This window comes from Dicentrarchus labrax, unplaced genomic scaffold, assembly GCF_905237075.1.
Source record: "Dicentrarchus labrax unplaced genomic scaffold, dlabrax2021, whole genome shotgun sequence".
Classification (NCBI taxonomy): domain Eukaryota; kingdom Metazoa; phylum Chordata; class Actinopteri; family Moronidae; genus Dicentrarchus; species Dicentrarchus labrax.
In genome coordinates, this window is record NW_026136704.1 from 19681240 (window position 1) to 19694288 (window position 13049).

A 13049-nucleotide genomic window follows, 5' to 3' on the forward strand; every position below is an offset into this window, starting at 1 on the left:
GTTTTGGAGATGCTCTGATCCCGTCGTACAGCCATCACAATCTGGCCCTTGTCAAAGTCGTGCATATCCTAATTTTTCCTGCTTGTAACACATTAACTCAAGTTTGAGGACAAAATGTTCACTTGCTGCCTAATATATCCCACCCACTGACAGGTGCCATGATAACCAGATAATCAGTGTTATTTACAAGGCCACAAGAACAACAAAAACAGTATTTTCATTCAACCATAAAAGAAGCAGGCCACCATTTATTCAGCCTTTTTCAGTCTTTTAGGGGGAAGTTTCAGTCTGATGATTTTTCTGGAATAAGCAGTGTAAAATTATTTCATTATGTCACGTAACCCACAAGACTTTCTCCAGAGCTTCACAATCATTCATATTCTAGATATTACTGTAAGCTCCAGTGCCTGGAAGCCAAACCAAAGCAATGAACAGGAAGTATGGTTCTGAAAAAAGATCCTTTCCTCTTCCTCCTCTGCATGCTTTCCTGTTTCATGGGCAATCTCTCCCTCACCCTCTTCCTCTTTATCTCTCACTCAGTCCCTATCTCCCTTTTATGTCCTTGCTCTCCCTTCACATAGTGTTTTCACTACGTGCTCTGAGTCAGTTTCCTTTTAAATGCTTATGTTTGCTTTATTGGAGCTATTTTTGTTGTTGTCATTGTTGTTGTTGTTGTTGTTGTTGTTGTAGGGCTCACCAGCCACAGCAGATGCATGGTTGATTAACCTCACATCACATGACATCAATACGTTTACCAGACAAGGAAAAGGACAAACTGAGTTGTACTTTTAACACGCAACACTGAAGTTTTTGAAGTCCACCTTGTTTCTGTTTTCTCGCTTCATTTTCTCCTCAGAGCTATTTTTCCCCAGACAGCAATCAATCACTGTGTGTGTGTGTGTGTGTGTGTGTGTGTGTGTAGTGGAATAAGAAAGAGAGATACTCATTCTTTATTTTAACACAGGGAGCATGATACATAGTATATGCACAAAGAACTCTATTCATCCCATTATAATGACATTACTATATGTGAAATGGGATTTTGCTAATTTAGTAAAAAAAAAAAAAGGACACTGATTGCCTCAGTGGTTTGAGTTAACATCTGGAGAGGAAAGAACCACTGAAAAGTAACAGTATTTAGTCTTTTCCAAAGCAAAAATCTTGGACTATCTAACTCATGTTTTTTTTTTCCCCCTCTTCAGCCAGACGCCATATGCACGCCTTCACCAGTCGACCCACTTTTGACTGGACAGACTGCGCTGCCTCTGTCATTAGTCTGTGTTTATCACAGGGTTTGAAAAGCTCAAGTTTATCTCCTAACAAGCTAGTTTACACTCGATTGTAACGGTAATCGTCCAGCACACTCGAGTGAACATGTAGAGATGGATTTTATGAAGCTGTTTGGCACTGTTATCGCCGTTTTGTTCCACCCTGGATCCGCTTCTAAAATAAATGGTAAGAAGGAAAACTCCATTTTAAACTCTGCTGAGACAGTAATATTATGTATTTTATGTCCGAGGTAGAACTTCAATTTATTTTTTGTTTGTTTGTTTTTCAAAAAGTTTGCATGCAGAGCTGAACAAGGTTGCGCATTTGTTGTTATTTTCGTTTTTTTCTTAAGTGGTTAAAGTGAACGAGGTTAGTAGCAGAGCCACCCGTAAAGAAGCCTAAAGCTCCCAATATGTGGATTATAATGATATCAGGCTGCAGTCACAGCTGCCTGCGCGTGATGTGGTGGAAAATTAACATCAACAGACTGTTTATGATTCAGATCACTGATCTGAAGTCAGGAGGTCGCAGCATTTATGCGATTGTAGCAGTATTCAACAGATCAAATCAAAACCTATAGACTGGCACTATGTTTCAATTCTAGATGAGGTAAAAATAGAAATGGTACAAAACACATTTTTTATTGAAGAGGCTGTTCATTTTCATTACTTGTAATGTGGTTACCAACCTGGGGGTCGGGATCCCCACAAGTGGCCCTGAGGTGAATCTAAGGGGTTGCCAGATGAGTAAATAATTAAAAAAATGTTTTCCAATCTAATCTTTTTTTTTTTTTTTTCTGGAAAAGGAAAGGAGAAAATCACCTTTCTCATATTACAATCTCATGTTTTCAACTTCTAGATAATGCAGCCTGACTGGTGTTGGGTACCACAGTTTTTTGTTTGTTTGTTTTAAAGATATTTTTTGGTCTTTTTATGCCTTTATTTGATAGGACAGACTGGTTTAATCTATTGTCTGCCTGTTGGCATGTTTTAAAAGATTAAAAGATTCATCAATGCATTTGGACAATGAAGATTTATTGTGAAAAGTCATAATAACTAAAGTCAATATTTAACCCACTCACTGTGCCACCCCAGCAAACCACTGCATTTCAGATTCACATATTCAAGAATTCTTCTTTTCTGCACCACAGCATGCAAAGTATTTTGACTGGCACAAGACCTAGAAAAAAACAAAACAAAACAATATAGGTTTTACACTATAATTCCACTTCCATGTGGTCTACTCTACCTACGTTGAAGAAAATGTGGGATGACTTTGGTACACTGTGGCACAGACTTTGGTTCCTAATTCGTCCATGATACTGTAGTAGATAGTTTATAATCTTCCTGCCACATGGGTATCTCCCTGATGCTGACTCTGGTGTCCAGGCCAAAGGATCTGTCGGCGCGGCACAGAGCGGCCATGCTACAAGGTGTCCTACATTCAGGACAGCAGGCGGAGGCTGACCTTTGAGGATGCCAGGCAGGCCTGCAGGCTGGATGGAGGCGAGCTGCTCAGCATCGAAACTGAAAGTGAGCAGCGACTGATGGAGAGGTTCATACAGCAGCTGCAGGCTGGAGATGGAGACTTCTGGATCGGGCTCCGCCGCAGCCCACAGCGCTTTAAGGCAGGAACCACAAGCCCAGGTTGCCCCTCGCAGTACTATTGGCTGGATGGAAGCAAGGCCAAGTTCAGGTATTTCTCTTTTTTTTTTTTTAAACCTTTCACTCTTTATGTATGGATGTTTCAGCTGCATCAGTGAATTTGTGAATAAGAAACTCAAATATAAAGTAAAATAGTACAATGTATATTGTCCAATTTAAATGTGATACAAGTCTAAACTTGTGTATTCTATATACTGCAGGAACTGGCATTGGGATGAGCCATCGTGTGGTAGTGAAATGTGTGTGGTTCTGTACCACCAGCCCTCTGCACCACCTGACGAAGAAGGTCATTTCCTGTTCCAGTGGAATGATGACAACTGCAACTCCAAGAACAACTTTGTGTGCAAATACCCAGAAGGTGAGCCAGGAGATCACAGACACTGTGCTGTTGTACCTGGCTGCTCAGAGCTGGGAATTACTGACATTTGGCACTCCTGATTTTATTTGGTTCTTGAATACACAAAATCTGAATTTTATCTTCCAAAGACCATTAACAAAATGTGGCCACTGCTGTCAACAGGTAGGTAGCGCTACACAAGTAGTGCACAATTTTAATGTTTGTGGCCTGGAGTACTGTAATCCTCTGCTCCCTGGCAACATAAAAAGATACATCTGACAGTGTTTAAAGGTCCAGTGTGTAGGGTAAAGTGGCATCAAGCAGTGTGGTTGCATATTGCAACTCTCATCGCTTCACCCTCCCCTTCTCTGTCTTTCACAGAAAACGTACCAGTATTTACTGAGGAAGGGAACACAGCACATGCAGGTACAACGTACACTTGACAACCCCACACATACTGTCCGTGTGTGCTTGATGTTCCTGTAGGATACAGATAACAAATGACAGTTAAAGTGTTTATACTTAGATCAAGAAAAGTCAGACTAAACTTCCACATCACTACTTTTTATTACTTATTTACTTTTAATGACTAATTTGTCAGCTTCTTTTTGTGTGAATAAAATGGGCAAAAGGTATCAAGGTTTATTTACTTTGTATAATCTGCAGGTCACATGTAGTACAGTTCTGTACATGCATGATGTAGTGTACTGTAGAAAATAAAACTGTTTCCTTTAAGGATAGTTGTTTTACAGGAAATAAAAATATTTTACATATTCAGTTGTATAAAAAGTGAATCAACATATGTACTTTAACCAAATTTGTAGAGATGCGTGTGATCACATCATCTGACAAAAAGGAAATTTAAACAAGGAAATTCAAATAATTAGACTCCAAACATGGCATTCATCATGTATTATAATACCTGTAATATTGTTAGTACCTTTAATATAAGTCAAACTCTCATATGTTTTATTTACTGATTCTTTTCGTAGAAAAGTTAGAATCTCTCCAATGTTTAGATAAACAATGTTGTGTCATATTCATCTGATGATGTTGATGTTTTATTTCTGATTGCTCCAGTTCCATCTTTGAGGCCAAATGTATTCTCAACTACAGAAAGTGATGAGAGGGTAAAAATAAGACTACCTGAGTCATCAGGTAAGAAAAGAGAAAAACACTTTAGAAGCTTTTATTCTTGATACTTAGAATGAATGCCCTTGTTTTCAGGAAAACATAAAGGGGATTATATTATGTTATGTTATATTATGTAAGTTAAGTAATGTTCTTTCCTTTGCAGTATCTCTCTCAGACAACACCTTGTATGTCTCCTACATCCTTTATGCAACTATTCCTGCTCTACTGCTGCTGCTGTTTGCAGCTGCTGGGTTCTTCTGCTACAAACAGCACGCTAAGAGGTAAAAGCAGAAAAGTATAAGCTGTTATACTAAAAGCCATACCATGTATCTGTCTGTTGCACTTCAAATAAAAAAAAAACTTGTGTGGATTCAGAGTAATAAAATCACATATTGAGAAGCATTTTAGATGCAGCTAATATTTATGTGTATAATGGATTTATGGAATATGTATTTATTAATATGGTACATTGATGCAGTGTTTACTGAGTTTTGGCCAATGTGAGCACACAATTTCTATATAACTATATATATTTTTGGTTAAAAACCTATAGGAAATGTGGCCTATAAATTTGTAATTTCACAGATGATCCCTTTAAACCATGTTGTGATGATCCCACTGTGCTCTTTAATGTCCTTTCTTTTATAATCAGGAGAAAGACAGAAACACAAGGCTATCCCAGCAGATCAAAACCATTGATGTCAACAACAGCTTCACCTTACGCCGTGCAAGGACCTTACGCCTTTAGTGACATTACTAAACTTCCTCACACTGCTCTGGACAGCAGCAGGCCAGCCGGCATCATGACAAAGTACCCTTGTGCTCCATCCCAGGACTCCCAGTGTGATGATTATGAGAATGTGTCATGTGCAGACAGGGAGAGCGGCTTTGTGACCAATGACATCTATGAAACCTGCAAAGCTCAGAGCCGGCGCTGCCGTAGTCAGACTGGTTGGGTGGAAAATGAGATCTATGGATAACGCTGTTGATGCCCATCTGTTCAAACGAATATAACCCAGCTTGACAGAGGAACACAATGTTCTCCATCCCTTTCTTCCTGTACACCCGACTGGTTACTTGTGTGGTGCAGGATTACTGAACACGTGGCTGTATCGGCCTCGAGCCTGAGCATCCAGCATCCAAAGCTGCAGTCAGATTAATGCTTAAAGGAGGAAGTTGTCTACTGAAACTCCCTATTTAGGCCATGAACTTCCCCCTAACCCCAGCAGTCGAGAATTTTCAAAATGTCAATCAAATTGTGGATCTCAGCATGGCATACCTTTGGATGCAGGAGTAATTGATGGGTTTTATAAAAAAATATAATATATTTCAAATATCATTAATACTTTTTATTATTAAACAAGAGTTTACAGCCATGCTGGCAGCTCTGTGAGCTAAATGTTTACAATGTTCACCATCTTAGTTTAGTGTGTTAACATGCTACCATTTGCTAATTAGGACTAAACACTAAGCTAAGGTTGATGGGAATGTCATTTGTTTTCCAGGTAATTGGTTATAAACCAAAGTATTAAATAAATTAAAAGTTTGGGGATCATCAATACTTGTTGAGACCACAAATGTCAACCTTATCCCACATAGCAAACTTGTTCTGGCCCATTGAAGGCCCACACAGTCCACTTACATTCGGCTCAAATACAGCAATTAGTTATTTTCCACAGGTGGTCCAGAATTGGGCCCATAACATAGCCATATGTCAACCAACTGTCACACTACAGTCATGTGGAGAGAAAAGGTTTAATAAGAAAATAATAAAAAACAAAACAGGAAAAAGAGTGCTGAATCTTGTCAGCTACGGTCTCACAGTTGGCTGAGATATAGCTATGTCATGGGCCATAGGTGTTATGTGGGATGGTGGCATTATGTCATTGTGATACATAATCCCGACAAATTATGTAACTTCACAGTAGCTTTCAAAGAGGCATTAATGACCTTGAATAAGCGGAAATGAGTCAGGTCAGTGCTACAATATTTGGTGTGGTGATTTGCACATTTAACCCCGGGAATATAAGTGCAAGTTTTGAGAACCCACACAAAGTTACTCATGTTGTAAACAATCCAAAATTAAACTGCTCAGCCAGTTTTCCAATCACGTCATCATATTATGACACACAAGGACAAAAAGATCCTGTTGGCTCTCTACGGCAGTGGAGTTGTCCTGTTTAGGGACTATTCTGACCCTTTCTCGAAACCTGAAGAGTGGTGTCAGCCCTGTGAAAGGCTTCCTGTTTGGACTCTGATGTCAGGGAAAAGGACAGTACATGCGGAAACAATGATGACAGAACTCTGCTGACCCCAGTAAACCTCAAAGCTGTGTGCTTTCCCGACCGATTGTGTGAGAAACTCAACCCTCCCTCTGACCTGACAGTACGGAGACTTTTTAGGAGTTTGGAATATGTCACAGACTCATTCAGCTGTGTGTTTACTTGTAAAAACATATGCCTGCCTTGTAAATTTGTAAAATAAAAGTGGATATACATTACTGAACACAAATGCCTGTGCTATGTGTACTGAGTGGGCTGTTGGGTCGGTGTCTTGGAAAGATGTAGCAAGCCCAGTAAGGAGAGGCTGAGTGTGTTCTTGGAGAATGTTAGACAGGAAATGCCAAAAGCACATCTGGAACTCTTACATTCAGGAAGTCTGTGCGTGACAGCGGAGGCCTTCAGAGCGAAGCTCTGCCTGCCCGCTTAGTAATCCACTGTTCTGTGTTAGACTGTCATTGCATGAGCTGAAGAGAACAACTGCTGGGTGCTGTGTCTCAAACATGACGTGATTTTTTGGGGTGTATAAAAATAAAGTATCTAAATCAAGTTTGGATCCAAAGATATGTGTGGTTGAATTCCTTATTTTATAATAATGTAGGTATATTCAAATGTGTTTTTAGTTGTGTAAGTGTGCAGGGGAGTGTCTGTGCAGCATTAAATGTGTGTGAATGTGAAATGCCTGTTCCCTAAGTACAAATACTACTGTATTTCAAAAGGCTTAAGCTTGCTTCAATTTCATATTTATGCCAACAGATGGTGCTGTTATGTAGCTGACCAAAGTGTCTTTGTAGCTGATAAAATGTCTAGTTTCACATTAGGTCCTCCATGTTTCATTATATAATGTTATATATTATAAAATAGTATATAGTTGTAATTCCCCGTGCATTTTTTTCTAGACTGTATGACTAAAAGTAGACATGCTGCGTAATGTATTTTCTTTTTTAAAAATCTATAAAATCCTTGCTTATTGTTTTGTTTTAAACGTATTTTTTTCCTTTCTTGCAGGGCACATTGCTATGAGGAAGTAAAAAAAAAAGAGGGTCGTTTCAAGGCTGATGTAGGATTAATTTAACCCTTTTCTGCCTGCACTTTTCACTTGCAGTCGACAAAAAGCTTATTAAGCACCTGCGGGGCAAAAAGAAAAAAAACCAAACTTCAAAGTTACCTATGCGTGCAATCAAGGAGGGGAAGACAAGCAAACAGATTTCAGAATAGCAATTTTACCGGTTGACGTAAGAGGTGGGTCTGGTTGTCTTGGCAACCAATTGGCACTGAAGTGTGGAGCGGCTCCGTGGCCCCGCCCACAGTACAAATACCCCCATGGCTTTGACGTCAATACACGTCAACGAGAGAACATGATGCCTCTTTGCAAGTCAACTCGTGTGCTCTGTAGCTGATAGAGGCACCTCGAGCTGAAATATTATAGCCCTATTGTACTGGAGAACGTGGTGTGACAGCCCCCGGGAGCAGCAAATGGCCTGCTTCGTATCTTCGCCGCGCTGACGGAGAGAGTGTCGCCACATTTGGCGTCCAAGCTGGCAGGGCGACACAGAAATCAACTTTGTCTATTTTTAATGGACACGCTTCGAGCGGCGGCGGCAGAAGCGGTGGCGGCGGCGGCGGCGGCGGGCGGTTTGTTTTCCTTTCGTCTTTATCTGTAGCTGCCCCAAAGCGAGCCCGTGCGGAGAGCCCCCCGTGTGTCCCCCCCCCCACCCCCTCACCCTCTCCTCCCCTGCTCGTCTGGCTACCTCCTTCTCTTCCCCACAAACAGTCCCAGTTAAGAACAGCATGGTCATGGCTGACAGTGTCCAAAAACCGCTGATCCGGGGTCCGGTCCGAGTGGGCTTTTACGACATCGAGCGCACTTTAGGAAAGGGCAATTTCGCTGTGGTGAAGCTGGCCCGACACCGCATAACGAAGACCGAGGTGAGTGTGTCGATGAACTAGTTAGCCTGAAAGCTAACTTATGCTACTGTTCAGCCGAGTTACATAACTTTTTATGCACTAGTTGACACCCCAGATATTCAAAGCAGATACCGAAATGCTGTCCACATCATGCGCTAATAGAAACTTGGATCAGGTAACTGCCGGTCACTTGGCTGCTCCAGGGGGGCCAGCAACAGCTGGTATGTTTGAATCCTGCAGGTACAGGAGCAATGACTGACTGCACGTTCACCCCCCACACCCCCCCACCCCTCAGCCAGCCAACATCACTGCCAGTAAGAGGTCTGACCACCGGTGCTGCTGGGAAACACAACTGTAAACATGCATGCTTTCTTTCCAAGACCAGCATCATACACCTGTACTGCTTTTTTGGTAACGACCCAGACAGAGTGCCACAGTGTACCAGCTCAAGAGTCTGTCTGGGTGTAAACATCACAGTTGCCTATCTGGGGCATGCAGCATGGGTCGGTGGTCCCATTATGTAATCCAAATAATGATGTGATTTCGTGGTTTCTTATACCAGCAGTGCCGAGAGCTTTGAGAAGGTGCAGGATATGCCAGCCAGAGCTCTGTAATTGGAAAGCAAAGTGTTCTGCACGCATGCATGCAGACAGCAGTCCACTGACGCTGCTCTGGGGGGTCTTCACTTTAGTTTGGAGAAACACTGAACACACTCAGGCGATGCAGCATAGGCACAGAACAGGGCTTGGATTTGTCTGAGTTTACTAGTAGTTTTATGTCAGCAACCGTACAGAGAGGCCTTTCTTGACCAGTACCACCGAGTGCCATGACGTTTGTATTGTAATGCCAGAGACACAGGGATTTAATGTAAAGAGTGTCCAGTCTGTGTGTGTGTGTGTGTGTGTGTGTGTGTGTGTGTGAAGAGGCTGGGTTGTGTGAGACCGAGGGAGTGAAACAGAGGTGGATGAGGGGGGCTTATGAAAACATACTTGCACACTATGATCTTTGATCTCTAGAGCTCCCAACTGTTTGTCGTCGAACACTGTACAGAAAAACAAAGATTTACATCATCGAGAAGAGGCCTTTGGTAGGTTTAATGAATAACTAGAAAATGGCTCTTAAGACTCTTATCGTGTTACTCTGGTTATTGAAGCCTGTGAAGTGTCGCAGTGTTAGTCTAGCCAGGTAATCTGCTACCATGTAACACTAACTGCTGTGTGAACACAGGTTTTTAATTCATGCATTCGGTGCATCAGGTGATTTTTTTTACCGAGTGGCTGCACCTCTCCTTCAACCGGTGTGATATTGGGGTTGAATGGAAACATGCATGTTTGTTGGTGGTTTTCAGGTTACTGGTTTGGTAGAGGTCAAGCAGCGCAGGTTGGTACAGACAGCCACCGCAGCTGCTTGGCTCGGCCAGTCCCCTGGCCTGTTTGTTATAGTGGCCAAGGTCAGCTGGAGAGGCAGGCTATCCACTTCATGTGATGCCATCTGCCTTGAGCATTTGCCAGGGCAAAGAGATGTTAGCCTAGAGCGTGTGTGTAAAGAAAACCAGAGTTTAATGACACATGAAACGGCAGATCTGATGCATCTGTATGCATATTCCTGGATAGGTGTAGTACGTGTGTGTGTGTGTGTGTGTGTGTGTGTGTGTGTGTGTGTGTGTGTGTGTGCATAACCTACTTTTTCTACTGATGGCCCCTGTGTGTTATACTGACCCCTTCATCCCATTATGTACATATTGCAGCTTGTGGGTTCACACAGTGCTGGCCCATTCCCATGTGGTCCTGTCCGTCAGCCCAGCAGGTCTTGCATTTATCCATCTCTGATCACAGCGTTGTCCTGCCTCGTCCTGCTCTCCTTACTCTCCTTACTCTGTGTGTGAGCTAAATTATCCCTCCAACTCATTGTCCTTAAACGACCTTGTGCCAACAGAGTTCGCAAGAAGTCTTGTGTTGTGTGTGTGACGTTAGTATTGTTGACAATGTAATCAGCTAGCTCAGATCTTTTCATGCTAAGCACCCTGTAATCTCTCTTTACTAGGCTGGTGATTTTAAATTTTATGCCCTAGAGGTCTCGACTTGTAGCTGGAGTGCCAGCTACAAGAGATTTGGATTTCTTCATAGGATTTAATGCCAAATTGCATTGCAACATACCTGTCTGTGCTGTGGGTAGGGAGATAATAATGGAGAGTGTTACATGTATCAAAACACCCATTACTGCACATCTTTAAGTGTTAACTACAAATATGCTAAAGAGGATCAAATGTAACGGCAGCAACACAGTGTGACGTCAGCTGGTTGCGAGTCAAAATAAATGCAATCGCATATTCCTGGTAAAACGCTTTTGTATTTGCAGGGTATTTCTGGCGTTTACCTGATGATCAACACTGTGATAGGTTTCCAGAGGAAAACCCTGTGTGTGCATTATAAACTGCCGTGAAGATTTTGGGCGTCCGATAAACCTTCCAACTCAAAGATCTGCCCTCCTGGATCCTGTTCCATTATCTCATCTAGGGCTGCAACTAAAGATTATTCTCATTGATTACTGTTGTTTCTCGATTAATTGAGTCATTGTTTGGTGAAAGATACCAACACAACTTCCCAAAAGCTCAAGTTGGCATATTCAGATAGCTGGTTTTGTCCGACCAACAGTCCAAAAGCAAAATATATCCAGTTTTCTATCATAGAAGACAAAGAAAACCAGCAAATATTTACATTTAAAAAAACTAGAACGGGAGTTTTTTTTGCCGTAAGACATAATTAATTAATAGATAATAGATAGATAGATAGATAGATAGATAGATACTTCATTCATCCCCAAGGGGAAATTCACACAATGGTCCAGTGAGTAACATTTAGGCAGATCTACTGGCAGAAATGGAATATAATATCCATAGATGTGTTTTCATTAGTGTATAATCACCTGAAAATAAATAAAATAAATAGTTGTGTTTTCGTGACCCTAGAATGAGAGAAAGCGGGTCCTCTTCTATGGAGTCTGCTGTGTTGAACATATTGCTACAGTAGCCCAGAACAGACAAACCAAACACTGGCTCTAGATAGGGCCGTTCATGCTTTTTGCACCACTGTAGTTTCTCTACATGCTCCGAAGGCTGAGCTTTATTAAGAACATTTCAAGCTGCAACTTCATTGCTAGATCCCACTAAATCCTACACACTGGTCCTTTTTAAAAGATCAGTCAGTTGTCAAAATAGTTGCATATTCGTTTTCTCTTGATCAGCTAATCAATTAAACAACTAATCATTTCAGCCCAAGTATCACTGGTTACAATTCTGATAATGCAGTCTTGTTCTCGGTCCGAGCGCTCAGTATGAGTTTCATAACGGTGGTGCGATTGCTGAGAGGGGAACCGGGGTCTCATGTTGTTTACTCCTCCAGCTTGGCTCACAGACACTTGGAACACTTCAGATCACACTGATGAAATGTTGTTTATGGGACAGTCTAAGGAGAGATGTTAATATTGCCTTGTTACCTACCGGACATCATTTATAAAAGCCAAGTGTGTTGAAGTTCGATTTGTGTGTGTGTGTGTGTGTGTGTGTGTGTGTGTGTGTGTGTGTGTGTGTGTGTGTGTGTGTGTGTGTGTGTGTGTGTGTGTGTGTGTTCCAACGAAGCCTGTGTTTGCCTCTATCCTCATGTGATATTTCATCATGGCTCAAATGTTAAAACTGTTTATGAAGGTTTCGGCACAAAAGCTGTATTTAAGTATTTATCCTGAGTCCTTGCTTGCGCACTGAAAAGAACCCACTGTCTCTTCTATTTGGAGAATATTAAATTGCTCTCTGTACTAGTGTGTATGTGAGTGTGGGGAGTTTATTCTTATTGCCCATCAAGTGTGATGAGTCCTAACAATGATTCTATTGTTTGTTACTGAGAAACCGAGTGATTACAGTTGTGTTGTTGATGCTCCATCACTCTGCAGGTGGCCATTAAGATCATTGACAAGACCCAACTGGATGCTGTCAACCTGGAGAAGATCTACAGGGAAGTTCAGATCATGAAGATGCTGGACCACCCCCACATCATCAAGCTCTACCAGGTGAGTCTCTAGCTCATGTTGGCAAAATTGATAATCTTTTTAGTGGCTTTCCTCTTCCTGCTTTCACTGATTTAGACCGCAGTGCATCATGATTTTATCTGGGCTCTTGTGTATCTCTAATGAAAGTATATTTGTAACTTGTTATTCCCCATGTTGCAATGCTGTGTGAAGATAATCTTTTCATGTGGTTTTTGTTTTCTTCTTTTGTAACCGGTATTTTTGCATATTTTTGCGTCTTGCTTGACGAGCTGTGTCAATCAAGATATTTTCAGGAGATTTATTTCTGTCTTGTCTTCCACCTTGACACAAGTCTGTAAAATGTCATGAAAAGCTAGTATGTCTCTTACACAAGCCTGAATTCACACACGTACTTGTGCCTCACCTGTTATTGTTTAA

At 41.5% G+C, this 13049-nt stretch overlaps 2 protein-coding genes across 3 annotated transcripts in view; both read left to right on the forward strand.

Annotated features, from left to right (window-relative positions):
* The first annotated feature begins 1015 nt into the window (after positions 1–1015).
* Positions 1016–7245, forward strand: laynb (layilin b). Its single transcript, XM_051398390.1, has 7 exons — positions 1016–1455; positions 2658–2964; positions 3134–3291; positions 3652–3696; positions 4351–4428; positions 4568–4685; positions 5057–7245. The coding sequence occupies exons 1-7, from the start codon at positions 1383–1385 to the stop codon at positions 5382–5384; spliced, it is 1107 nt and encodes a 368-aa protein (XP_051254350.1). The 5' UTR covers positions 1016–1382; the 3' UTR covers positions 5385–7245.
* A 771-nt stretch (positions 7246–8016) lies between these two features.
* Positions 8017–13049, forward strand: part of sik2b (salt-inducible kinase 2b) — a 43218-nt gene continuing 38185 nt past the window's right edge. The window contains exons 1-2 of one of the 2 annotated variants that reach the window (XM_051397309.1): positions 8017–8612; positions 12537–12653. In XM_051397309.1, the coding sequence (XP_051253269.1) occupies positions 8475–8612; positions 12537–12653 (255 nt within the window). In that variant the 5' untranslated portion in view covers positions 8017–8474. Of the gene's footprint in view, positions 8613–12536; positions 12654–13049 lie in introns of those variants that run through there. The other variant, XM_051397310.1, reaches the window with a different exon arrangement.

Bases quoted from the DNA above. Each gene is read 5' to 3' on its own strand.
- laynb (XM_051398390.1), top strand. From the start codon at position 1,383: ATGGATTTTATGAAGCTGTTTGGCACTGTTATCGCCGTTTTGTTCCAC. The intron at 1,456-2,657 runs GTAAGAAGGAAA...TCTGGTGTCCAG, and splicing joins ATCCGCTTCTAAAATAAATG to GCCAAAGGATCTGTCGGCGC. The intron at 3,292-3,651 runs GTGAGCCAGGAG...TGTCTTTCACAG, and splicing joins TGTGTGCAAATACCCAGAAG to AAAACGTACCAGTATTTACT.